Source organism: Lampetra fluviatilis, chromosome 2 (assembly GCF_964198595.1).
Source record: "Lampetra fluviatilis chromosome 2, kcLamFluv1.1, whole genome shotgun sequence".
Lineage (NCBI taxonomy): Eukaryota > Metazoa > Chordata > Hyperoartia > Petromyzontiformes > Petromyzontidae > Lampetra > Lampetra fluviatilis.
Genome location: NC_136276.1, coordinates 16,532,541 through 16,559,801, shown reverse-complemented (window position 1 = coordinate 16,559,801; position 27,261 = coordinate 16,532,541). Strand labels below are relative to the sequence as shown.

The window sequence follows — 27,261 nt, the reverse complement described above, 5'->3', positions numbered from 1 at the left end:
CTGGCCAGTGCTGCCAATAGTTCTCAGTGGTCGTGGAAACAATCAACAGTCTCATGAGTTTGAGTCCTTGCACCCAACCCATGCCCCTGATTTCAAATTCTACTAATAATGCAGATCACTTTATTCAAGTGTCTGCAGATTACGTTATTCCAGTTTATAACCAAACGATTATGTTGTTTGACAGGTAGAAAAATGGCAGAGACCACTGCACTAGAAAAGCAGTGCACAAGAAAAAAGTAGAGTAAAAATTACAAACTAAAGTGAAGTGATTATGATTGTCAATTACTACAAACGTAACAAGTTTAAAATCAACCACGATTGTACGTGTGAACTTTGTTTTACAGATAGTTCGAGCCATCTGATGTCACTACCAATGTCAGGCTTTACAGCCTCATTCACAGGTAATAACATGTGTTTATCCAAACAAGGCAAAACAAATTAAACACATCTTGCCAAACTATCTCGGTCTTAGTGGAAAGGACGTTTGTGTAATTGGTCTCATACATTTTATTGTGCAATACATGGGCATCGATCTACTTGTATTTGCATCTATATAGCCTCGTTCATTCCGAGAGCATAAAAATAGCAAAGTACACACCACAGCAGGGGCCTTGGCTCTGCTGGAGCCAGCATCCCAGTTGTCATAACTATTTTTCTGATAAAGAAAAAAGAGCACAGATCTCAAGTATCACACATTCAGCATTAGCTCATAATTATTCATAAACCAGGCTTAATGTAAAAAATAAACATGAATGTCAGAGGCAAAGCCAATATTTTGGCAATTTCCGATGTGCCTTTAAAGTTTTCACATGCAAAATAGAAACCAAAAACTGATTCAACATAAACTATTAATATACCGCCTGCTTTGCAATTATGACCAACAAGCAAGAGAACACCAACACATTTAGCTCAGCAATCCGTGCTGTCAACTCCCTGTCGCTACCTTTTTTCAAGTCTAGACCTTTTTCCTCTGCCTAATAAACATGGCCACTATTTATGCTCAGCATCTTCACATGCAGTTGCATGCAAATAATATTTAAATGCTTAATATAATTGTATATTGTATGGCCACAACCTTAAAAAATGTACAGCAAATACCCCCGAACCTCCGATTAGAATGGTTGGCTATATACGTAGAGTGCGAAAGAAGTTCAACATACATGCATACATACATCTATTGTAAGATGCAATAAGTGGAACTCTCTATTGCATTGATGCATACGTCTTAAGATATGATGCTGACACCATGAGATGCTTGCTGGTTTCAATATACAGTACACATTCTTCTCAAGAGAAAAACAAGGCTAATAATCTAGATTTGCAATTGCCGTTATAAACCATATCTGTACGGGTCAATGACACACCAAAATGTATTTTACAAATTTATTGTCTAGCCCTGTAAAGGATATTTCATAAACAATTACTGTTATGTTAGGAAGGAGGCATTCATCATGCATGCGCTTGATTGCATGGGATTAGCCTGAAAGATATAAGAAACCAGAATAAATAAAGCGATTACTTTCCAATGAATGGATATGTCACGTCATCCAGTTCCCTTAAATATCACACATCTGCTTGTTACTGCCCGGAGCTCATTCTTGGAAACCTATGCTGGAATACTGGGCTAGCAATAGGAAATCTATGATTTCGAATATGAAAAAAATTACTCTTGAAAATAAATAGCACATAATACTCTGAAAAAAATCAAACAATAAATGTGTTAAAGATACCGACAGACATTAATGAAAGACAAAACTCACAGCCATGCAGTGAATAATACCTACTCTAGAACCGAGCTTCCGTCTGTATTTGTCGCTTTGCCAAATCTACAATGGAACATTGAGATTAGATGAATAAATAATGTGAACATTGCTTAGATACAACATGTGCATGCTGAATCACTCTTCAACGAAGAAATCCAATGAAAGTAAATCCAAATCCAAATCACACACCAAAGCAGAATGCCATTTGTAAATACTTCAAGTACACAACAACATTTTTGTTAATCACAGCGCAAAATATGTAAAACCACAAGGCTAGTTTACCTGACAAAACAAGGGGCCGCTAAAGTGTGCATGCAATAGTTTGAGGTTATATTTTAATTTAAAACAGCAATGTGGTAAAACAGTCTGCAAATTGACGGCCATTTTAATTATTAAAACGCAAGCAAGTGCACTCAAAAGTTGATGGCTTTATAATGCCCGGTTCCTGCTTTCGTTTTTGATCAGAGACCACAGCTGCAACGTGCAGGACTTTCCATTTTTACTGATAGGAACCCACTGGTTCCACCAGCCCACAGGGGATTATTGTGTCCGTCCGTCGTGCAGGGAGGGGCTGGGTGGGGAGGGAGGGGCTGGGTGGGGAGGGGAGGGTGGGGAGGGGCTGGGTGGGGAGGGGAGGGTGGGGAGGGGCTGGGTGTGGAGGGGCTGGGTGGGGGGTGGGGGAGGTGGGGCTGGGTGGGGATGGGCTGGTCACCCCGTGGTGCCCTTATAAAACTCAATGTTTAACCTACTCACGCCGGCTTGTGCCCACCCTCACAGTCGGGCATATTTGCGGAATACACCACGCCGCCGTTGACCCTGGCCATTGAACGAGCAACCCAACGTTACTACCAGCTCCCTCCGCAGGAATGTGTTAGCGAACAGTTCTGTGCACTAATCGTTCCACATGCAACACTGCATTGTCACGCACTGACGTTTGAGGGTCATTATCTAGTTAGCTGTGTACTTATCACCTCGTCAGTCTCATCGTCGGCAGGCGGCGCACGCTGAAAAAGGTGAACATTTAATATTTAAGGTTAGAAGATACTAATACCCTTGGCAGTTTAAATAAAGATTGCTCAGAATGAAGTCATATATGAATTAAAAATGTATATGCACCTTGCAGTCTATGAATAGAACAGTTGAAAGTTGATTATTTGCAGTTAAATAGAAATGTTATTTTATATTTTTCCTTTTGTTTGAATATTACATGCACATTGACAATGGCGCTTCCAGTCGGCACTCAGGCAGCAGTGCAGAGATTTCTAAAATAAAGTCGTGCTGCCACAACGGTCAGTAATTGTTAAAGTTCACTGGTTTCAACACAAAAAATACAAACCCTTCTATGGTCACTACTCTCCGATTCTCTTTCGGCACTGGACAACCGCTAAAACAACAGGAAGAGAAGAATAAAGAATACAGTAGTGTTAATGACAGCTTAAAAAAAAGATACGTGAAAATGTAGCGAAAATGTAGCAATGAAAAAGGAAACAAAATCACACAAGAGTGCAGATAAGGAGACGAAAGATTGCATATACCGGTTTATATTTTCCCAGCTGGCTGGAGTACAACTCTTCATCATCCTGGAATTCAACCATGATATTTTAAAATAACATTTCCGCGTGAAATGTCATCAGGTGCCGTCAACACACAAATCAGAATTGGCCTTAGGTCATTTAAGCATGCATTCTACGTTTTTTTACAATTCTCCCAACAATAATGTGTGGAGACATATTTACACGAATGCCGTCAGCCATAAATGAAAAAAGTGACATTTTCTTCGCATAAGCATTAAAGCCCATGAACATATATTGAGGCCTATGTTCAATAGCTCAAGGCAAAATGTAAATGTTAAGGAGATGAATGGAGGTAGGTACCGGCTTAACTCTGTGATATCGGCTGGAGTATCTCTCTTCATGATCCTGTAATCCAACCACACTCGTTTACTGATGCTGTATTTTCTACATAAAGTGTGGCATGTAGCATTTAAATTAATAAATACAAATGCGTGCATGATGAAATATAAACAGAGTTTCTCTTGAAAAAAAGTACAAAACCTAAATGTAATTTTCATAAAGTACCGTACTGGTTAAATTGCATTCAAAATAATACAGACCAATGGATATTTCTTTGTAGCACCATTCTTCACCCTACTCCTTCCACTGGAACCATCTCGTTCGCATTCATAGTCCTCACGCTATAACAAAACAAAGTTTAGTCAAGAAGCACACTTGAGCAGGAAAACTCATAGTTGTTCATGCGACTGTAGTGACTCTAGCGACAAACCAAAATATATTATTACAAAGAATAGTGAGTACCAAGAGTGCTGCAAAAATCTCGACTTGCTCTAATGTGAACATATAAAGGATAATGATGCACTAATTAGGTGAGCACTTTATTTATATATTTCACTGTAACCAAATGCTTCCTGTGCATGTGCCAGCACAATGAAACTCAACTCCAGCACCAGCAAGGCTCATCAGTCAGCTCGGGCTCAGTGACTCCCACACCACACGCAGCTGCAAGCTACTGACCCTGCTGCCAGAACGGCCGCTTCTCTCTGAGAGCCCATCGGCGTCAGAGAAAGGAGACGCCCGCTGCCGCTGAAAAGGGAAATGCAAAGTAAGGAAAGGGAGGTAAAACAAACACGGCAAGGAAGCCGTCGTGCGAACGGGCGCAGGTGACAGCAGTGCGCAGAACGAGAAAGGATGGAAGAAGGAAGCAGTACAGACCGACTGTGGTCTGGAGAGCCTTGTTGATGGAACCTCCACGCCATCCTGTGAACCCATGACATCAGCTTTGAATGTAGGATCACCGGTGCATAGGCAGTGATCGCCAGGTGATGGAAAAACAACAGAGGTGAAATGACGGCTTCAAATAATACTGCCGCTGTCGTGAGAGTTGATATTCTAAAGCTGATTTATTGCAATGTATTGCTGTGACCCATCACACATGCCATGATTATGAGTTGTCTTAATCTGAAAATGATCTGCATATCAGCAATGTATAATTATCACGTGATAAAACACACGTAAAGAAAGCCATGTACATTAACCCGGAAAGCTGAGGTTATGCTTGAACCAACTGTACACGCAGAATTAACAGTGCCCCAATATTCAAAGTGTACATGGATGTGCTTCATTCTCCTTTAACAGAAGACGCATGCAAACACGCAACATGTCCTACCATCCACTGGTGTATATTGTCGTATTCCTCATTATGCCGCGGCAACTGATACTTCTACACATAGCAAGACATATCATAAAAAAAATTACAATAAAACAATGCAATGATAGGTTAATATATTATACTATCATGCAGGTGATGTTTGCACATTATAATTCATAATTTCATAGGAATTGATCATTGCAAACATGTGTTCACAATTGTTATAAACTTTATTACATATGTCATATGAATACAGTGATACCTCGGTTCACGAACGCTTCGGTTCACGAACAACTCGGTTCACGAACAGAAAATTTCATAAAAATATGCTCCGGTTCACGAACTCCGCTTCGGTTCACGAACAGGAGCCGCGGCCATTTTTATGCTAATTCCAGGCTGTCACATGGTCGTGACTTCCTGTAGGAAGATCGTGGAGAGAAGCAGACACAGAAAGAAGTACTGTGAGTACTGTGAAGACACTTTCAGTGACTTTTTGATTTTTGGTGTGCTTTTTAGCACATACAGTACTGTACTACTGTACTGTACAATACTGTACTTACTGTATTGTACAGTTCACCCGTTTTGAGTGCTTACTGTCTCCCACCCGCCTCCCACCTGCCTTCCTCCATGCCAGAAGTCATCTCAAGCAAGGTTAGTGTTCTCTCTTTATACATTACTATACTGTACAGTACTACAGTAATGTGTATTGTCATTTGTTTCATATTTTTGTGCTTCAAAAACCAAAAAAAAAGGTCGGAACGGATTAACCGGATTTACATTGAACCCTATGGGAAAATGTGCCTCGGTTCACGACCAATTCGGTTCACGACCAGAGTCAGTTCACGAATTAAGTTCGTGAACCGAGGTATCACTGTATTCATGATTTTTTTACAAATGTTTTTCTTAAAAGAAAGATTCAATCACAAACACAGCTCTTAGATATTCTACAACAGAAATGTAAAAGGTGAGAGACGTTTTACATGTCAACAGCTATGCATGTTTAATAAATGTACTTGAAAGAGACAATAATCCGATTCAGAATTTTCAGGGATATTTAATAAATTATTGTAAATGCATAATAATTTCTATAGCAGGCAATGGGAACCGTTAGCCTTCATGTTAAAGTGTCGTAACAGAATCAGAATGTCTTTATATTGGAGGAATCCGATGAGCTGTAAAACTCTTTTTCACAGATGTCCAGCAGGGGCAGGTAAAGTTCTGCAGTTAGATTGACTTGGTGCATGGCGAATGATACAGAAAACAAATCCCCTTTGTGCCCCCTATGCATAACGATAAATCACCAATTTGGGTGGCACACTTATTCTATACAGTAAACATTAATTTTAAAAATGTATTTCTTGATTTCCTAAACTGTAATATGCACACGTAGTTGTTTGTAACACAATGAATAACAATCTTGAATAAAAAAATAAAGTCTACTATTTAGTTCTTTCAATCTTAGCAATGATGCAATAACCCAAAGAGCTGTGGAAATTAAGATGAGGTCCTGATTATAACAAAGAATTTGCCAGTGAACCAGCATGCACTGGAGTCAACATCTAAATTACCACAGGCAGCTTATTCAGAAAATTACCAATGTATGCTTTGTTGAAAAGTGTACGTTAAAGACCACTCGACATCATACGAGGGGTGTTTGCATTTGTCGAGAGACCAAATTGGTATTTTAAAACCATCTGTCTGCAATTAAATTGCACAATAACTATCCCTACCAGAGTCAACAGGCACAAGAAAATCAAGGGCCCTCTTGGCGACTGTTTAAGTCAAGCCATGTGCAAAATTAGTTCCCGTGAAACAATTTCGTCTAAAAGATGGCTTGAGTCATCACGTGAGAGTCAGCACTGCATCTGCAATCAGGCCGAAACTCACGAGGCCCACAAAACTTGACAACATTACCCCCATTTTTGGTAAGGTTCTAACTACCGTACGACAGTGAATCACGGCAAACTTTAATACATAATTTACAATCCCCAGGGGTGAGCTTATTATAATCACGATGAAAGTCACGCAACCTTTTATGTAGAATAAATACAACTGTCCTTCTAAGGCACAGCCTTTGAAGGCTTAAATTAATGCACAGTATGTTAGTAAAAATAAAACACCATGCACTGGTATAATCGTTTTTGTAATGAAATCTTCATTCTGATAATGCTGATGTTCTTACATCAACACAGCAATGCAAAACACTGTATCCATATCCTTGCTGAGTGTCAGTCCTACAAATACTGCAAAGACACATCAGATTCATAGTCTTGGTTCTTTCGGTAAAGTAACGTAGAAGGGAAATAATATAATAATAAAAATTAAACATAATAAAATGAAATTCTCACGACGTTTCAGCCACAACGCAAGCAGCCGTCCTCAGGTGAAGAAACAGAGCTGTTGGAAAGACAGCGCCTTTAAGACGCTCTTACTTTACCGAAAGAACCAAGAATATGAATCCCTGCAGTCACGAAAGCTTTAAATCGATAAACACACCAGATTGTTCAAAGTATACTTGGTAAAGTACTTGCAGTTTTCATTTAGCAATGTTTGTCACCAAATATTATAAAACAAGAACTACAATCGAGTCTTGAAAAAAATCATATGCCCTTACACAGCATGAACAAGTAAAGTATGTGGCCCATAACGACAGTACAATATACCCAAGGGAAACAACGATATGGTGATTTTAACAAACTTGAATGTTTTACTGCCAATAACTTACCTATTGTGTCGGTGGACACGTCCCCCCTTCGTAACCCTGACTTCCAGACGGATAAACATTTATTCCGCTTGCTTAATGCTACCAATGGTGATTTTTTTTTGTGTGTGTGCGGGATCTAATCGACAACTTTTCACAATAAACTGCATTTGGCGTCAAGTAACGGAAAATTGTAATAGTATGTTCTCATCCCACTACCCAGTGCATTGAGTGCATACAGTGACGCACACTGTGTCACAAGAAGGAACTCCGGAAGGGACGCTATACAAGTACTTTTTATGTCCTCATGAAGTTATCTTACCACAAGAGCCAGATCGCCCGCCTCTTTCGGCTGGGTGCACGAGTGGCTCACTGGGTAAATATACTTGACTGCAAAAGACCCAAAGAATTGAAGTTAAACCAGGCTATTAGTGCGTTGAAATATTCATTAGGTCCCACCCAGCAAGCAGCTCCAGAACATTCACAACATTTGCTTTAACATTATTTTGACGTCTAGTACAAAATACTCAACATCTAGTTCACTTTCTACCCAAATACTCTTCACAAATGGGCAAGAGGCCAGTGGTGGTGCAGCATAGTGCAGGTTCACCTCCTGACTCGTGTGGTCTTGCGCTGGGTATAGGCTGGGAGAAACATTCAACTAATGTATCGGTTGTATTGTATTCACCAACACTGAGCCACCCAAATGGAGTCTTAAAGTAACGAAACAACATGTATTGAAATACCACTTTAGGATTTATGGATGTACGTTTCTAATGGTATATAGGTCATTCACTGACATATACGACCGATTTAAAAGGCTAATGCTTGCTACATAGAAATCTATTTTAAAGGACTACTCAACTTATTATAATAATTTGTGTAACAAACTAAACTCGGACTGGTTATGTTAAGACACAGCAAATCAAAATGAGTGTTGGGATTTCAAGTGCACAGTTGTTAGTAGAATTTCAAGCACGAATTCCAAAAACATGCCTTTTTCCTTACCTTCTGAATATTGTAGATCTTAGAAAGAGAAAATATAAGGTCAAAGAATGAGAGCTATGGCATATACAGAGGAGACAGTCTTGTGAAAACATCGCAGAAATCAACTTGTAATTATTTTACAAGACAGTTAAAAGTATGAAAAAAATTCGGAATGAAAAGAAAAGTCACCAAAGTGAGTGCACGTGATAATGACATACGATGCAAATAAAATGTATAACATAACCGGTATGCCAGTGCCACAATAACTTTGAAACAAGACAAGGTGCCAACAGCTTCATTTCCTCTATCACACTTCTGGTCTATAACTGTGACAGAGACTTTGCAGAGACAAGACTCACAGGTATGGACGGACACTGGCCAGTATTACACGTGCGCGCACACACACACGCTAATACACTGTCAACTACCCATCATAAGCCACGGGCACTCCCCAAAGTGTCACAACAATTTTGCAGGTATGCTTTGTGTGTCACTGTGTTCCTGTTAAACACATTAACAGCTGCAATACATCCACAAATGTATGTACGCATGTTGAACTTCTTTCACACCGTACAACAAACGTGCATTCCTAAATGAATCCACAGTGCCAGGAATGATATGGTAAGTGTCCAATACTTGAGGGTGGCCCAGGCAGTACTGTATAGCTTCTCAAGGCTTGTCATGCTGATAAGCCTGGGCTGGACCCCACACAACCCAGGGAGCCAGGGTGGCTGTCAAGACCTGATTAAGCAGCCCCCACAACAAACCGTCATTGAACATTGACTCACCAGTTTAAGGCGAGGCTGTTAACAATAAAGGCAAGGGGGAAATTGCATGAGAAGGGGCCTACAACTGTACAGCACTTTACTTTGGCTCAGGGCAGAGGTTGACCTTAATGAAGGCCGCAATAAGCAAGACTGGACTGTCTCGTCTGGCCGAAACAATTTCTGTAATATTATTTTCAATGCTGTTATAAATAAAAAAGTGTTGGCATTTAAACTGAACAGAATTATTTTACGTTCAGGGCAATCTGTTGATTTTCTTTGTCCAAGTCGACCAAGACAAGGAAGTAAAGTGTATGGTTGTAGGCTCAAGCCATATCCGGCTGACTACACTAGTTCAGGATGTCCTTTCCACGTATTTCAAATGGTAAAGGCTCTCAAAATTTCCATGTCATTAAAAATATATACATGGTGAATGTTTTCCACATCTCTAAAGTTTGGACTTTGTTTGGGGTGTTTAAAAATTCTGTATTAAATTGGTGTGATGTTCCAGTAGTAATTACCTTAGCCCAATCAAAAAATGAGTAAAGTACTTCACTATAATAACTAACGTAATACGAAGTCAATCAAATGAACATTTAACATGGTATATTTTTTACATTACTTCACCAAACACCGCAAACGGCTTGCTGCTGCTGTAACTGTAGATAACAATAACCCAACTGGACTAATCATAATAAAGTGCTATAAATGGGACAGGAGGGGGATGGGGGGGTACAATATTACATTTAGATTATAATTTCTGTTCAGACACTCGAAGTTTCACACTTTGCTTATACCTCACCAGCAGTTTGACATACTGTGACAAAAATCAACAGTTCGCCAAACGCTGTGCAGTTTTGGTGAGAAAATCGTTTCACTTGTTTGTGCTTTTTACACTTACCAAAGTGACAACGCCAGCATATTCCCACTCTTAACAACGAGTTCTTACATTAGACGAAGTGCACTGTGGAATTATCTCTCTGCCGAGCAGGTTAAGGTGTGGCTACTAGATTTATTTAACATGACGAAGAAAAGCTGCACATTCTCAGTACCATGCTGGTAGGGGTGACAGCAGATAAAAGATAGCCACAACTCTCGCTCAATCAGAATTCACCATGGTAAACACAGCCATCAATACATTGTACTGTATACAGTATATGTGCTTCTATCCAATGACGGTACTCCCCCCTGTACTTTATCATGATGGGGAACAATTTAATGTCTCCTTGAAGTGCTTTTGCCAATTTGCTCATTTCTTCTCTTCACTAGATGCCACTTAGATAAATGCATGGTTTGCTCAACACATGCCACCAATAACAATGCGCTTTCGAGTTCAACATGGTCAGGATGAATGTAACATTTGCGGCTTCGCTGACACCATCAAATCCGTTCCACATGAGCAACACTTTATCCAGTTCTTCTTTGGTTCTTTTCGGTTAAGTCACGTCTAAAAATAAAATAATAAATTAAAATAACATATTACGACGTTTCGATTGCAACACAAGCAATCATCATCAGGTATAAAAGAAATAGCAACAAAAATCTAACTAGAAAACTATAGACAGACATATAAGCAGACAGACATCACAACGGCACACAGAGAGAGGACACAAATCGGCACAAAGAGAGGGGTCGTTTCTGTGACGGTCCCTTAAATATAGAGAGGGGGGGCGGGGACGGAGAGAGGGAGGGGGCAGAGAGAATTAGCATATCAATGAGTGTACGGCAACGTACTGCTGTTGCAAGTAAGATGACAATGTGGAACGGGCACGCAAAATTGAAAACGGGCACGCAAAATTGAAAATTAGGAGACAGGCACACGAAAATTAAATAACCTAGCAAAATATCGAAATGTGATGTAATACAACACAGAGAGTTGGTTAACACACAATTAACGCATAGCCTGGTTGATTACGTGTTTCAAAATTTGCTAAGTTAGAATTTTAAGTGTGAAAATTCCAAAGAGAGGACACAGGCAGAGAGAACAAATAGCCAGAAAGAAAAAGGATAAGCTTAAAACTTCCCCGTAGAAGTGGTTCAATCTTAATTTAGGAGCTTTCGTGACTGCAGGAATTATTCTTTGGTTCTTTTCGGTTAAGTCACGTCTAAAAATAAAATAATAAATTAAAATAACATATTACGACGTTTCGATTGCAACACAAGCAATCATCATCAGGTATAAAAGAAATAGCAACAAAAATCTAACTAGAAAACTATAGACAGACATATAAGCAGACAGACATCACAACGGCACACAGAGAGAGGACACAAATCGGCACAAAGAGAGGGGTCGTTTCTGTGACGGTCCCTTAAATATAGAGAGGGGGGGGGGCGGGGACGGAGAGAGGGAGGGGGCAGAGAGAATTAGCATATCAATGAGTGTACGGCAACGTACTGCTGTTGCAAGTAAGATGACAATGTGGAACGGGCACGCAAAATTGAAAACGGGCACGCAAAATTGAAAATTAGGAGACAGGCACACGAAAATTAAATAACCTAGCAAAATATCGAAATGTGATGTAATACAACACAGAGAGTTGGTTAACACACAATTAACGCATAGCCTGGTTGATTACGTGTTTCAAAATTTGCTAAGTTAGAATTTTAAGTGTGAAAATTCCAGATATTTTGCTAGGTTATTTAATTTTCGTGTGCCTGTCTCCTAATTTTCAATTTTGCGTGCCCGTTTTCAATTTTGCGTGCCCGTTCCACATTGTCATCTTACTTGCAACAGCAGTACGTTGCCGTACACTCATTGATATGCTAATTCTCTCTGCCCCCTCCCTCTCTCCGTCCCCGCCCCCCCCCTCTCTATATTTAAGGGACCGTCACAGAAACGACCCCTCTCTTTGTGCCGATTTGTGTCCTCTCTCTGTGTGCCGTTGTGATGTCTGTCTGCTTATATGTCTGTCTATAGTTTTCTAGTTAGATTTTTGTTGCTATTTCTTTTATACCTGATGATGATTGCTTGTGTTGCAATCGAAACGTCGTAATATGTTATTTTAATTTATTATTTTATTTTTAGACGTGACTTAACCGAAAAGAACCAAAGAATAATTCCTGCAGTCACGAAAGCTCCTAAATTAAGACTTTATCCAGTGTTCAACACACAGCCTGAGCCCAAAGTACTGATGTAATGAAACATAGAAAATGTATGTCTGCAGCCCTTGAGTGGTTTCTTGTCTCCATAAACCTTGATTGTGAAAATCACTCCCCTTGCTAAAAGACAAAGAGAGAAGTGAGGACCTTGAGCATGACTTAACAAAGCAATGATTTTACCTGGACACCACAGTAATGGAAAACATTGACAAGGCTTGTTTACGGTGTTCTATTCATACTGTATTTCTGAATGGAATATGGAGATAACGTTATCGTTAAATAACGATGTTGTTAAAATAAAACAGTATGCAACACGAGATTACGATCCATGCAACAATTGTATTGGACACAGTGCAAGTCCCATTTGCTAAAGTAAAAAAAAGGATATTTCCATCAAATCACTACATATTTGACATTGAATAAGTGTTTTCAGACCTTTGCATAAATATCCAAAAACAAGACTTTTGGGGCAAGTGCTGTTAGCGAGCACCTATGAAAGCCGGCACGGTACACGAGGGGGTGGGTGGCCAGCACCACACCCGACCGCTTTTGTCTCCCTAGTAGCAATGATTTTACACACCACACCAAGTACTCATTCAAGGCTGAGTCGACCTATGGAAGGCACAGGAACGGTTCAGATAATTGTCACCAGTGTTGGCCGTGAGCGGGAATCGAACTTGGGTCGCTGGGTTTGTAGCACGGCGCGCTAACTGCTATACTACCGTGTGGACAAGCACTCACACACGCACTTTACAGTACACATAAAGACGCACCTTATGACAGCAATGCAAACTTTCTAGATACACAGTAGTAGAGCTTACAGGGGATTTACTATTTTTATATCGCACATCGCAGACCGAATGCTAGATCTACTGGTTTAAAAAAAGAGGATGGGTGCATGCTTCTAGGCAATTACAGTTGCCCTGGTCAAAGTATCCATGCGGCAAAGTTTGGCCCGACTCACTATGCCTTCATGTAACCAGATAGCACCCTAGGTGTTGCTAGAAGACCTAACAGGGCTGCTGCCATCACTCCAATAGCAAGCCACTCCATCCAACTGGGGAACAGTGTGGCAGTATATAGCTTGGCACACTTGCCATCCCGACAATATTAATGTCGAGCTTTTTCATAACTCTTGACCAATGTGGATTTTTACAATTCGTTTTTTTGTTGCATCTAAAACGGATATCGAAAGCAACAAAAATGTCAGTTTGTACGGGAGAAGTTTTAATACAATGACAGCTTGACAAATAGTTTATCATATTATTATAGGGGTGGGGAAAACACTACAGTATGACGATATAATACGAATTTATTATACTGTATTTACAATGTATGCAAGTTATCTAAGATTAGAGTATTAGCATGCAAATATACCACCAATGAAGGCATTCAGATTTGCATTTAAACAATGTCATCATTATAAGTCATGACCTAATAAATTGCAAGATAAGGGCCTTCCCAAGCTATTGCCAGCTCTTACGGTCTTAGGATGCAACAATTCATATACCACCTGCAATCATATTAATAATAGGGTTTTTCCTCCTTTTTTCTGGCAACAAAACTGAAACCTTTTTACGAGGATTCATGTCAGCATTAACCACAATACTTGCAGTCAAAATGCAAACAAAAACACACTATGATAATATATGCATTGTCCTTGAAACTGATTGGTCCACACCACCTGCAATCAGCTTATTACATCGCTCCATCTCCGCAGTTTGTCATACTCGCAGGCGTGTTCCCTCCTACCATCTGCACGTGTGGTTGTAATTGGTGATAAAAGTGAACGAGACTTATGAAGCAGACTGCAGCTCTAAATGTGCCAGCTGATTTTCCAACTGGCAGCATCCACCTAAAAGGCCATGGGCCTGGATCCTACATTGACAGCATCCCCAAGGGCTGAGGGCTTAACAAACCACACCTCGTCGTCACATAAAAGCGAATGAAAAACCCACGTTCCTTGTTTACTATGTGCCAGGTAGGGTTGGTCCACTCACTTTTTAAGAACTCAATGAAGGCAATCATGTCTGGCAGGTTCACCATTTCGTTTGACCGCCTATGAATTTTAGCTCACCTAAAAAAAGAATGAGCATAAAGACTGACCTAGTTTAAAATATGGCCTAAATAAAAGTACAGTATAGAAATGTACTGGACAAATGAGCAGGATTACACTCTAGAATTGAAGCTTTCGTGACTGCAGGAATTACTATACTCATTGGTTCTTTCGGTAAAGTCACGTATGTAGAAATAAAATATAATAAATAAATCATGAAATAAAATAAATCATGACGTTTCGACCGCAACACAAGCGCTCATTGTCAGGTGAAAATGGGGCAAAACACATCGCGAGGGAACACACAGAGGGACATCACACACAGAGCACACAGAGAACGGTAAACTGCACGGAGGAAAATACAGGAAGAAGATGGAAGACGTGAACTCAACAAACCTTATAAACATAATGCGATGCAAACCAGTCGGCTAATAACATGGTTAGACACTAACCTGGTTGACCACGTATTTCAAAAGACTGCTAAATTTTGTGTTCATGAACACGCAATTTTGTGTTCATGTGTTCATTAACAAAGTTTGTGTTCGTGAACACAAAATTTAGCAGTCTTTTGAAATATGTGGTCAACCAGGTTAATGTCTAACTGTGTTGTTGGCCGACTGGTTTGCATCGCATTATGTTTCTAAGGTTTGTTGAGTTTGCGTCTCTCATCTTCTTGCTGTATTTGCCTCCGTGCAGTTTGCCGTTCTCTGTGTGCTCTGTGAGTGATGTCCCTCTGTGTGTTCCCTCGCTATGTGTTTTGCCCCATTTCCACCTGATGATAAGCGCTTGTGTTGCGTTGGAAACGTCGTGATTTATTTTAATTTAATTTGTGATTTATTAAAAGTTTATTTATTTCTACATATGTGACTTTACCGAAAGAACCAATGAGAGCAGTGACAACTTGCAGCAATAAAGAGGTTAAAATCAGGTTAACACATCCCATAAAAAAATAAACGAAGGCCTCATCCCCTTCTTGAAAGTAATGATACATTTTGGAATTCTGAAAAAAAATTGCAGTGGAAATTTAACCAACGCCGTTGCACAACCAAACACAGCTTCTGCATTTTGACCGAAAAATTTCCGCGAGTCTGCTCACCACAGGATATTGACAAACAATATCTGAAAAAAGTAATAGTCATGTAACAGTTCTTCAGTTCATCAATTCAATCCGTGATCTTTACACTCTGAATACATGCATAGATTTATTCATGTATGACATCATTATTTATCACGTATCAAAAATTACAGTGGACGCAAATAATATATGTAAAGCAGTGGAGCCCACAAGCCAAACACAAACCAGATACAAAACAAAAAACAAATTGATTCTTAAATCAAATCGCAACGCCGAATAATGGAAATCGATAAAAAAAAATTACTTAAAATAAAAATAATAACATAAGCAAATAAGACAGAATGTGAATCCTTGAAGTTTGAAGCACATGAATGTCTTGCCTGCATTTTAAAAACATAAAGAAATCGAAAACTAATACATTATATATATAAATATATGCATAAAAGGTGGCCAGGTGAATCTGATTAGCCACCCATTCTTAAAACAAATTCTCAAATAGTGTCAATGGCCAGTTTGGTCCGCAATGGTTACACCAAAAACGATCCCATTAAATGTGAGTTTGTGTACATTGCACGAGTATGAAACCAAAATGTAATAATCAGCGCTTGAATTTTGCCAAATTAATATTTTGACAAATTGTCAAAATTCGTAGCCCTGTGAACTTGACTCCCCCCCTCCCCCGCCATGCAGTTACACTGATTTCACACTCAACAGCTACGCCAACAGCTACATATTTTTAAAAGATATCATACATTAAGAGCGTGACACTTTCTGTAATGCCTTCACTATGTAACTTTGACATTGTCTGAGTGAATGTGCACACATGAAGTGTAGCCATTAAATAGTTTTTCAACTGGCATGGACATTATTGTTTTCAGAAAAAGCATTGCTTCGATTCATATTCAATCAAAATTCTTTGAACAAAAAAATAACAAAAATTCAACACTTTTGTGCACCCACTTACATCCTTCTGCTGCCTCTCCAATTCTCGCAGGCGAATCTCTCTTGCCTCTGCTCGTGCAGCCCTCTTCGACGCGAGCTTGGCCTCCGCCTGACAAGTGAAAATCACATGACATACACGTCTGTAAGCACAAATGTTGCAACGTCGACTGCTTTCCCAAAGCCACGTAATGAGTTGAAGATGCTGCTGCACCGACACATTTTAACACAAAATGAATTTGTGCAGTTTTTGTGACGGTGACCTACTCGGGTGTGACCCAGAGATTTAGTGTGGATTGTTTCATTGAAAACTATCAACGCTACATTTAGCTGTAGGTTAGACCTTTGGAATACTTGGATTGACTTGCTTTTGTTCACAATGTCAAATTTAAATTGAAACCATCGCAGGTGAGTTATATACCCATGCTGTCCCGAATGCAATTACCTTCTCAAGGCCATCCTATAAAACAAACTTATATTGCAGTTTATAGCAGCAAAGATTTGTAACGTCTATTAAGTAGCTTTTTTATATTCTGCCTACTCTGCTGCTCAACTTGATTTTGCATGCTCGGCTAAAATGTATGCAGACCAGACAATAGGCCAATATGAAATAAATTTTGCACATTTTATATTTATATGCATGTCACGTGGATTACTCATATCAACTTCAAGCACAACATCATTTGTAAATGTAAGCTCTTGTTCCAAGCTACAAAGTTTCATATTCGACGAGCTGTTTTCCAATATTTGGTTTTTATTACTTTGTACGTGTATTATATAAAGTATCCAATAAGAGCCTGACAATCGCCAGATATATGCGAGGATATGACTACAGAAGACAACAAATCTATGGCAGCCACTTTTTCATTTTGTTTTCAACAAAATCCTAAATAGCTCCAATCAGATGACATAGGAATTTTCCCACTTATACATAGTGGGCCTTTGCATGTTAAGCTTATTATATTACAGAACAAAGTAATGATTAATGTTAATAAAAGTGCACTGAGTTGAAGGCAGACTAGTAATTGTAATATTTGAAACATTTGTGAGGACTTTGCACGTAGTATTTTATATCATCTGCTTCAATCATTAAAGGGTAATTGATCAGTGAGCACGTGGACATTTTAACTTTGTGATGGAAAATTACATTAACAATAATAAAATTATAACAGCTCAATGTAATTTCAATTAGCCAAACAAACACGAAGACAGGAAGTAGAGACAAATATCTGGCAATAAGTCAGCTTTTCAAAATGCATTGGGTTTATTTTAAATTAACGACTGTATTGGCAAATCATGTATTTAAATACCTCTTCCAATGAAAAACATATGTTTAAACATCCTTAGAGTAAAGTTTATCAGCAGGACTTCAAGATATTAGGACACTATATTCAGCTGAACGTATATTCCACACACACACAAAGGATGTTATGTTTGGCACTATTTCCATGCATTCAGCAGGAGCCTAATGAACAAAAACTGGGTGTGGTTGTGATATTCTTTTCACCATCCTGACTTAACCTGCAATTATTTAATCCCTGCAGAATATGTTCTCGTTCAAAACACAGGAAGACAACTTCGAAGCCATTCATTGGTCATGCTTTGAAAATCCTGTTACATTTTATGCTCTTTAAAAAATGAAATGTATTGCTGAGATGAAAATAAGACATGTGAAGTTAAACATTTCACTAATTTCCAGTCATGTATTTGAAATGATTTGCCTTCACTAAAACATACACGCACAAATGACCATGAAGAACAGAATATAAAGGCACTTTGTAAAAAAATAATAGGACAAAGAGCCTCCACCCATCCCCTGGCCTTGCCAAATCTTGTATTGTGCCCTGGTTCGATATACGAGCGCATATTCAAAGTCCATTTCAAACAAACCTACTGATATTAATTATAATGGATCGTGTCTGCCCTTGGCACTCCCCACAACCTGATTATGCCAGAGGATGGATAGAAAGTACCATAATTTTCAAGGATATGCAAAGTCAAAATATACAGAACACTTACGTATGATAAAACATTTGGCCTATAGTTTAATATGGTTATCTAACACAACGCTTTTATAGTCAAATGTACGTGGCTAAAAGTCTCAAATACTGTTAAACAATATTATATGACTAAAGAAGTGTGTTTACATGATACTTATTATTTATACATCTATCTTACATTCATAAAATGGGCTATTGATGAGCTACAAGAAATAGTTACACGAAGATATGTTTTGTGAAAATTCACGAAAACAAAAACAGGCTTGCAATGCATGAGTTAAGAGTCCACAAATCTCTCGCCACTGGAGGCAATGTTCATTTCAAATGATTGGGCGAGTTCCCGCCTATGCCAGAAACACTACCAACACTCTGCACCGTCAACTTAGAGTGAGACAGAGTGAGGTTGAGAGTAGGTGTAGACTTCTCGGTTCTCTGGACACTTTTGGAAAGTGCTTAGGGAAGTACCATTTGAGCTTTTAAATGAATGCCGTTTAGGGGAACATACACTGGGATATAGATGGTGTTGACCTACATAAACATATAGCCAGTGTAAGTACAAAGCCACATTGCTTAGTTTGCTCCTCTTATACTATACATCATTACATTGTTTAATGAAGTAATTTACAGCAAATAATATGGTGATAACGCCTTGGCAGTCAATGAACAAGGACAATTAATAACCCGACATATTTGTCAATAACAATGTGGCCATAAACGGAAAAAAATATCGATTACATTTCGAACAATGACACTTTCTTGATGTGACGAACGTGTTGACTTGACAAAAGTGCCGAGTTTTTTTTCAATTGTGTAAACCAAATTCACTTTAAAGAGCTACACACGCAATACCTAAGGCGTACAGATGGAGCTATAAGGTGCCGGACGGACACGCTGTGGGGTTCTATATAGTTGCACAAAACACTGCCACTGCACACTGTACTTGGCTTGTTTGTAAGACCAGAAGGGTTTGGCCCCATTATGTCAGCAACTGAGTCAGTGGCTTGGAAGCAACTCACTGTGAATAACAGCATGCCCTATGGTGCATACGCCAATTTACTTGACGTCTTCATATTAGACAATTTCTTGAATAGCATATATATTTTTCAGTTAAGCATGTAAACAATTTGATCGCTACATACTTTATAACATGCAATACGTTCAACTTTTTGATAATTTCACTATTTTAATTGTTAAAATACATTTTAAATCATGACTTACATTATCCACAGACTAAATATCCTTACCTCCATAAGAGTATGAATCCTTACCTCCATAAATGAGTATCCGGAATGTAAAATGTTTGAGCTTAACTATTAAGATTCAAAAGTTACACAAATATCTAGTGAAGAATATGATCGTACAAAGCCGACAGGTTTTCAGTGATATATTCTGTATGTACTCACAATCGACCATGCAAACAGGACACGAGTAGTAACGTCTTTGCAAGTATGTGCAGCACCAACACTGAATAAATGCAGCTTAGCAGCTTGCAATCCCTTACACGAGACATCTTGCTAATCTCAGGATTTTCGAAGCACACTAAAATCCTTACGCTGTTGTACGGCCACCTAGAATTAACTCCATGTTACAACGAATGAGGACGTTTAATCATTCCTACAACGCTTAAGCTCTGCTAATACCAGACATATCGATGTGTCACTCTAGACGGGGCCTTGCAATAGCAATATAAACAAAAGCAATGTAAAAGAATGCGGGCGCAGTGATGTTAATTAAGTACAGAATGTAAATTATGTCTCAAGTCATTGTTTTCCCATTCAAAGGATCAATGGAACAACACTCATGCTCACTGACAGCTCTGGGCTCGTGATATAAATGCCACATTACCAAGGAAGGGTTAACCTCTCACAGTATGAACAGTGCTGTCTCATCGCTAGCCATGTTCTGGTCACGACTGGAAGAACTCTCTCCATGTCATCACTATCCTGCGATGCCACAAAACATTGTCTTACTCGTGTGCTTGATCCAATATCGTTGCTTAATGTCTGTGGCAGTTGTCTCTCTCTCTTGGGCATATTTACTCCTTTCGCTGGCATTTTGTTACAAGTCTCGTCCATCTGCTGATATCCCTTCTCGCGACGTGTCCTGCCCAAGCCCACTTAATTTTCTTCACGGCCAACGTGATGTCTCTCATTTGCTCTCTGATCGATATGTTCCTCTCTCTGTCTCTCCATGCTCCTTTGCGCATTCTTAAGCTTTTGTTCCACGTTTGTTGTCGAAGTTTACGTCTCGAATTTCATGACAGGTAATAAGCACCGGTAGAAAATCTCCTTTTGTCAGACAAGCACATTTACATAGTCTTTGGTTCTTTTGGTAAAGTCACGTGGGCTTTCCCACCTGATGACGGACGCTTGTGTTGCTCCCGAAACGTCGTGATTTATACCAAAGAGTATGGATTCCTGCAGTCACGAAAGCTTCAAATCAAACACATTTACGTTTTAAGATAAAAAAAATAAACCACTGTAAAAGTATTAAGTCAAATGTAACTAAAATGACATTTGTTTTTTTAAATAGTAAATGATAAATTAATGAAAAATGTTACTTGTTATGACGTTCACATGTCAAATACCACAGGCATCCTGTATGTTTTTGTCACGTGCTTTATTTTGGACAGAAAGAGCCAAATTGTGTTTAGTGAAGCCAAATATGAGCTATTGTCTGTGCAAGGTCATCACCTACAAAGAGCTATCAAAGCTACACCTCCACATCCAGTCAATGCACTGTATTCATTTGAAATTAATAGTGTGGCAGCTGAAGCGATTTACTTAACAACAGACCATGTGCTCTCCCTCAGGTCATGCTTACTGGCTGGTCAAAAGGCAGTGCACAGCTGCAAGGGTTCAGTACTACAGCAAAAAAAGAACCAAGCTTGCAGAGGATAAACATGCACTAAATATAGCTCCCATTCCTAACGAGTCTCCTCAACACCCAGACTACCCTCCCATCTTGCTGCTTCCCTGCAGCCAAAAGATAAGGTCGTCTTACCTTCTTTATTTATATTAGGTCTTAAAAAAAAGATAATGATTTGTAAAAGAAATATCAGCACACACCTTTGTTAGCATATCATTACTTTGCCTGCACGAACCCCTCTGGAATGTTCCACCCACATGCGGGCCTCGGTCTCCCCCAGGATGATCTTCTTGCTCGCGTTGGTTATTTTGGTGACCGCATCAGAGGCTCATCCCACAGCCGTGCCAACAGCATAATACATATTTTGCATTGCCCATGTACGATATAACAAATGTACGTGTACGATTAAACAGCAGCAGCACTCTACATGAACCAGACATAACACAGCAACGTGTATTATTTCATTAAAACATAGTTTAGTAATTTTAAACTGAAAAGCAAAGCGTGTCATTGTATCTGACAAAATGTTTGAAAAGAGGGTGAAGAACGTATTAATGTTGAAAGTGAAAAGTGTCATGTATGACGTTTGGAATACCAGACCTTGGAATAGCAGTCCGGATTTGACAATGTTTGGAACAAGTGCGACAGGTTTGACAATATTGACAAAATGGGAGTGGATTTCACAATTTTACAAATCTGCACTTAGAGCCTTAATCATGACATAGTTGAAATTGAGGGTTATTCAATTGTACTTGGCCCGTAAAAAACAACAACGGATGCGCAAAAAAATAATGATCTAGTACAACAACAAAAAATGCTCGCCAACTCGATAAGTTGGTGGGTGGCATCATAAGGATGTAACGTGCCAGCGAATACATACCCTGGGGCTTCATAGCCCATGGTTTGTGTTTGATACCACTACTCTGGAAGAAGTGCACACAAAACAAAAGGTAATGAACCATAGCTGAAAAATGATACTTTTCCTCACAGCTGCTATACAGTTTGCCTAATGCAGATATGGTTAAAAAAATTGGTAAATTCAAATGAGCTCTACCAAAGCAATTAATCTGGAGGCATCCTGTATATTGTGGATATAATCTTTACTAAAGCAGTGATTATGCTCCCAACATTTGGAATAACAAAATGTTCTTTGGCATGTATTGTGCTTCAAGCAAAGAGCGTAAACAATGTTGACTTTTTACTCTTGCCATTATTCTAAAGTTTACCTATCCATCACTGGCAAGTAAGGCATTGCCCACCAAAAGGTTATGTGGTATCTGAGAGTAGACTCAATACCATTACGCTAGAAAATGTCAACATGACAGATATACATTTACTTATGTGATGCACCACTGGCACAAATGTAAGCAGTGCTGACATGTGAGATCAGCTTGCAGGATGGGAACAGAGTAAAATGTTACGCACATTTTCTATATATCTCGGATTGGCATGATTGGCTATGCAGGGTGCAAAACAAGTTAAACTTACATATGCTAATTTACAGAACTCGTTATCTTTATCAGGCTTGATCAAGCCACTGCTGGATGAAGGCACCCACCCCCCTAAAACGTTGCCATCCCTCAATCCTGAAATGCAACGATCCATTTGGCACCCGCATAGGAGGTGATCCCATCACTTCCAACTCCCCAGAAGACGGGCTTTTTCGGCACGATTCCTTTGGCTATCACTCAATCATTAGTCTCGATCATTGGTTAACAACATCCCGTCTCGAGACATATGCTGACAAAGCCCACTTACTTTTCTTAACAGTCACCATGTTGTCTTTAACTTGAATATGTTCTGCAATGCATGTGTTCCTCTTCCTGTTTCTTAAATGTAATTCGAAGCTTGCACCTTTCCCGTTGCTTCTATACGCATTTATCAGCTCTTATTAAATTGTTTCGTCAATTACCATGTTTATTAAACATGTGTTTTCGCTGGTTAATATATACCGATTATGTTTTTCTTTAATCAGTGCATGTTACACTAATGTATTGTAAAATATTTGTTTTGTAATTGTAAAATGCTTTGATTTTGTCTGAGGCGTGCTTGAAAAATAGCGTCTTAGCTTAATGGGCTTTATTTGGGAAATAAACTTCTGATTATTTCGAATAGACAAAATACTTACAAAGTATATCAGAACTCCTCATTTCCGCTTCGGTAAGGGGGCACGTGGGGGTGGGGGTGCTTTTGGCAGTTCTTATGTGAAGAAGCATGACCAGGATGAATTTGATGCCGCTTCTTGGTCATTCATCTTATCCACACTTTTGTGCAGATAATTGGATGAAATGCATATTTTCGGAAGGCTATTTCAGTGCCAATTGTGGTCCGGGACAAAATCCACGGATAAATGCAGATAATGGGATACATTTGCTGCGAAACTTGTGAGTTATTCTTATCTGCCACTTATAGGTGACCCCGATCTGCAGAAAAATGTAAGTGACCGTCATCATTGTCGTAAGCCTTCCCACCAGATGGGACAGGCCGGTCATATGACCACAACAACAACGCATTGTTGTTGTTGTGCAGAAATTGCTGCAAGCATTTTTGTTGCCACATGTCATATGGTAGTTCAAGGCCTATAATAAGCAGGTGTGAATACTGCGTATGTACTGAATAGTGTGTATATTATAGTCTTTGGGTCTTTCGGTAAAGTCACGTTAAAAAAAATGTGTTCTACGTGACTTTACCGAAAGACCCAAAGAATATGAATTCCTGCAGTCACGAAAGCTTTATGTCAGTGTTTATATTGTATAGTGGCCTACTTTTATTTGTGGCTGAGGGAATCACCTCGGAATATATTAAATAAAAATGTGTATACTGCAATACGATGGTAAATCTTCGACATCATGAACTCAATGGCATCCTGTAAAAGTGTGGTGCACCCACTATGACTCACGGTGTTCGATTAATGAGTGCATATGTAAGTAAACACTAGTAAATGTATAACGTGTATGAAAGACGTATACACTGTGGCAGTGTATAGGTATAAAGTGTATGTTAGTTTGATGGTGAATTCCCATGACATTTTCACCTCTTTATTAACCTGGCAAAAACACATACTCTTTGAATCAACGAGTGTACATTATATGCAGTGTAAATCATCAGCTGTGTTTTATCCACTGCTGAAAACAGGTCCGCCCACGTCGTTGACATCCTTTATGACCCTCTGATGTCAAAATCCATCTCGCTCCGAGGGATGAGCTGACCTTATCGTCTCGTCTCCTGGTGGTTGTCCACGCCCTCATTTGGCTGCCATCTATGTTATGTCGTCTTGTCCATCCGTTTTCATCCCGTCTAGGAACGTGTCCTGCCCAAGCACACTTTAACTTTCTTAAACAGTCAATAGGTCTCTAGCCTGCCCTTGTTCTTTGATAGATTGTCTTCCTTTTTTTGTCTGACAGTGTAATTTCAGCACGCACTTCTCCATGTTTATTTGCTTACTTTTAGTTTGTGTTCCCTTTTCTTTGCCAGTGCCCATGGTTCTGGTAAGTATGCAATAGCAGGACATATGCTTTGATTGAAAACTGTCTTACCTTCGGCATAATGCTATTTTCATTTGAGAAAATACATTTTATTTCGTAACTTTTATCTCAGTACACCTCCAACAGTTGCTCTCCATTTACTGTTTGACAACTTTGTCCAGAAAACAATCCAACATTTATATATTTTTTTAAGTTGTATTATTAATTAACAAGTGCATGACTTTTGCTTTGCTCATTTACCTTAACCACTCTTGGCATCCGTCTCCAAGTTCTGTGATCATATCCTGACGTTCACTTTGTGTTGTTATAAAGAACATTTGACGTGGTAGTGTATCTGTCAAAAGCCTTGACGAGAGTACATCTTGCCGGACTTCTCTATTTTAATTGTTAAGTTTCGTTGTACATATCGTACAAGACCCATAGTAAATGTATGGTATTCTCATGGTAAGCTCACCTCCTTGACCATCCGGCTAAATGGGTCGTCTATGAATATGAGCGTGAAGTGGTGTTAAGGCCATGGTAAATGTATGGTAATTCGACAGCAATCCAGCTGAACACATCCTCTATGAATCTGGTAGTGTCGTTGTCGTGCAAATACGTTGCCAATGCATGGTATTTCCGAAGTAAATGTGTGGTTAGTTCACAGTAAATGTATGGGAAGTCCATGGTACTAACACAACCATCTGCCAGATGTACAGGCAAGTCCACAGTAAACCCATGGTAACTCCACAGTAGATGCACGGTAAGTCCATGGTACAAACACAACCATCTGCCAGATGTATAGGCAAGTCCACAGTAAACCCATGGTAAGTCCACGGTAGATGCACGGTAGACGCACGGTAAGTCCATGGTACTAACACAATCACCTGCCAAATGTACAGGCAAGTCCACAGTAAACCCATGGTAAGTATATGGGTTATGTACGGTAAGTCCATGGTACTAACACAACCATCTGCCAGATGTATAGGCAAGTACACAGTAAACCCATGGTAAGTCCACGGTAGATGTACGGTAAGTCCATGGTACTAACACTATCATCTGCCAGATGTATCGGCAAGCCCACAGTAAACCCATGGTAAGCCCACAGTAAACCCATGGCAAGTCCACAGTAAACCCATGGCAAGTTCACAGTAAACCCATGGCAAGTCCACAGTTGGTAAGTCCACAGTAAACCCATGGTAAGTCCACAGTAAACCCATGGAAAGTCCACAGTAAACCCATGGTAAGTCCACAGTAAACCCATGGTAAGTCCACAGTAAACCCATGGTAAGTCCACGGTAGGCCAAGTGGGCTCTCTCACCTCCTTGGCGATGTGGCTGAGCGCGTCGTCTTCGGCCGCGAACGTCTCCCGCACCGGGTTCCGCTTCCTGCCCGGCGTCCCCATGCTGCTCCCACTGCTGCTGCTACTACGACTACAGTCACCCACCAACACCAACTCTGGCGATGACTATCACCTACGACTCTTTACTACCAGCAGCAGCAGCGGTGGCGAGTGAAGTTGGGAGCTGCTCGCGTTTCGCCTCGCACAAGACTGTTGTCCTCCTCCGCCCCCTCTCAAAACTCTTCGCGCTGCCACCCCAAGGGGCCCGTGACACCAACAACCACCACCACCGATGCCGCCGCGCCCTGAGCCAAAACTGCGTCTCTCCCCACCCCTCTCTCCTCTCACTGCTGGTGCCGTCTCTCTGTTTTTTCTCGCGTGCGGGGCCCTGAGCTGCCCGGTAGAGTTGCCGTGGTTCCGCTGCTGCCGTAGTTGCGCTGTGGTTCTTCTTCCCTGCTGTTGCTGTAGCTCTGTATGTGAGTGTGAACGCCGCCGCCACCGTCGCCTTGTTCGTAGTCGTCTTCTTCTTCTCCGCCCGTCTCTGCCTCCTCTCTCGAGAGGCCGAACCCGCCCTTGCCCAGCACACCGGGTCCCCCACGTCAGGGTCACGCGTGACGGACGCAGCAAACTGTATGGCCCGGGTTCAAATAACACTGGTCAACACACCTTTTCTGGCATAAGGTATTCCAACGGTTTTAAGGTAATTTTGGGGTACTGATTCCAAATCTGGCATCAGTTTTTGTCTATCACATCAGGTTTTTGAGATATCAAATATTGCATTTTCAATAAAAACTGCAGAAGAAAAATATTAATCTACATAAAATGATATTATAAACACACTATCCTAAAAATACAGCACCATATTTGAACACTAAAGCAGTCACTGACTCGCAACAACTTGCAATCATAAGTGACACAGTTAATTTCGGGTAAAATCAATGAAAATGGGGTATGCCGATAGCATTAAATGAGATGTGATAGAGCAAATCTGAGATCAGATTTGGAATCAGCACCCTGAAATTAGTCTAAAAGAGCTGC

At 39.9% G+C, this 27,261-nt stretch overlaps 1 protein-coding gene across 15 annotated transcripts in view; it reads right to left on the bottom strand.

Moving 5' to 3' along the window:
* LRRFIP2 (LRR binding FLII interacting protein 2) overlaps window positions 1-26,833 on the bottom strand; it is a 50,778-nt gene extending 23,945 nt beyond the window's left edge. For 4 of the 15 annotated variants that reach the window (XM_078871139.1, XM_078871182.1, XM_078871202.1 and 1 more), the window contains exons 1-13: window positions 26,203-26,832; window positions 16,575-16,661; window positions 8,638-8,655; window positions 4,947-5,000; window positions 4,493-4,537; window positions 4,295-4,363; window positions 3,877-3,957; window positions 3,638-3,682; window positions 3,299-3,343; window positions 3,100-3,147; window positions 2,735-2,767; window positions 1,785-1,826; window positions 599-655 (exon numbers count right to left, since the gene is read on the bottom strand). In XM_078871139.1, coding sequence (XP_078727265.1) covers window positions 599-655; window positions 1,785-1,826; window positions 2,735-2,767; window positions 3,100-3,147; window positions 3,299-3,343; window positions 3,638-3,682; window positions 3,877-3,957; window positions 4,295-4,363; window positions 4,493-4,537; window positions 4,947-5,000; window positions 8,638-8,655; window positions 16,575-16,661; window positions 26,203-26,286 — 708 coding nt within the window. In that variant the 5' untranslated portion in view covers window positions 26,287-26,832. Of the gene's footprint in view, window positions 1-598; window positions 656-1,784; window positions 1,827-2,734; window positions 2,768-3,099; window positions 3,148-3,298; window positions 3,344-3,637; window positions 3,683-3,876; window positions 3,958-4,294; window positions 4,364-4,492; window positions 4,538-4,946; window positions 5,001-8,637; window positions 8,656-16,574; window positions 16,662-26,202 lie in introns of all 15 variants that reach the window. The other 11 variants (XM_078871218.1, XM_078871226.1, XM_078871209.1 and 8 more) reach the window with 10 other exon arrangements.
* Window positions 26,834-27,261: the final 428 nt, after the last annotated feature.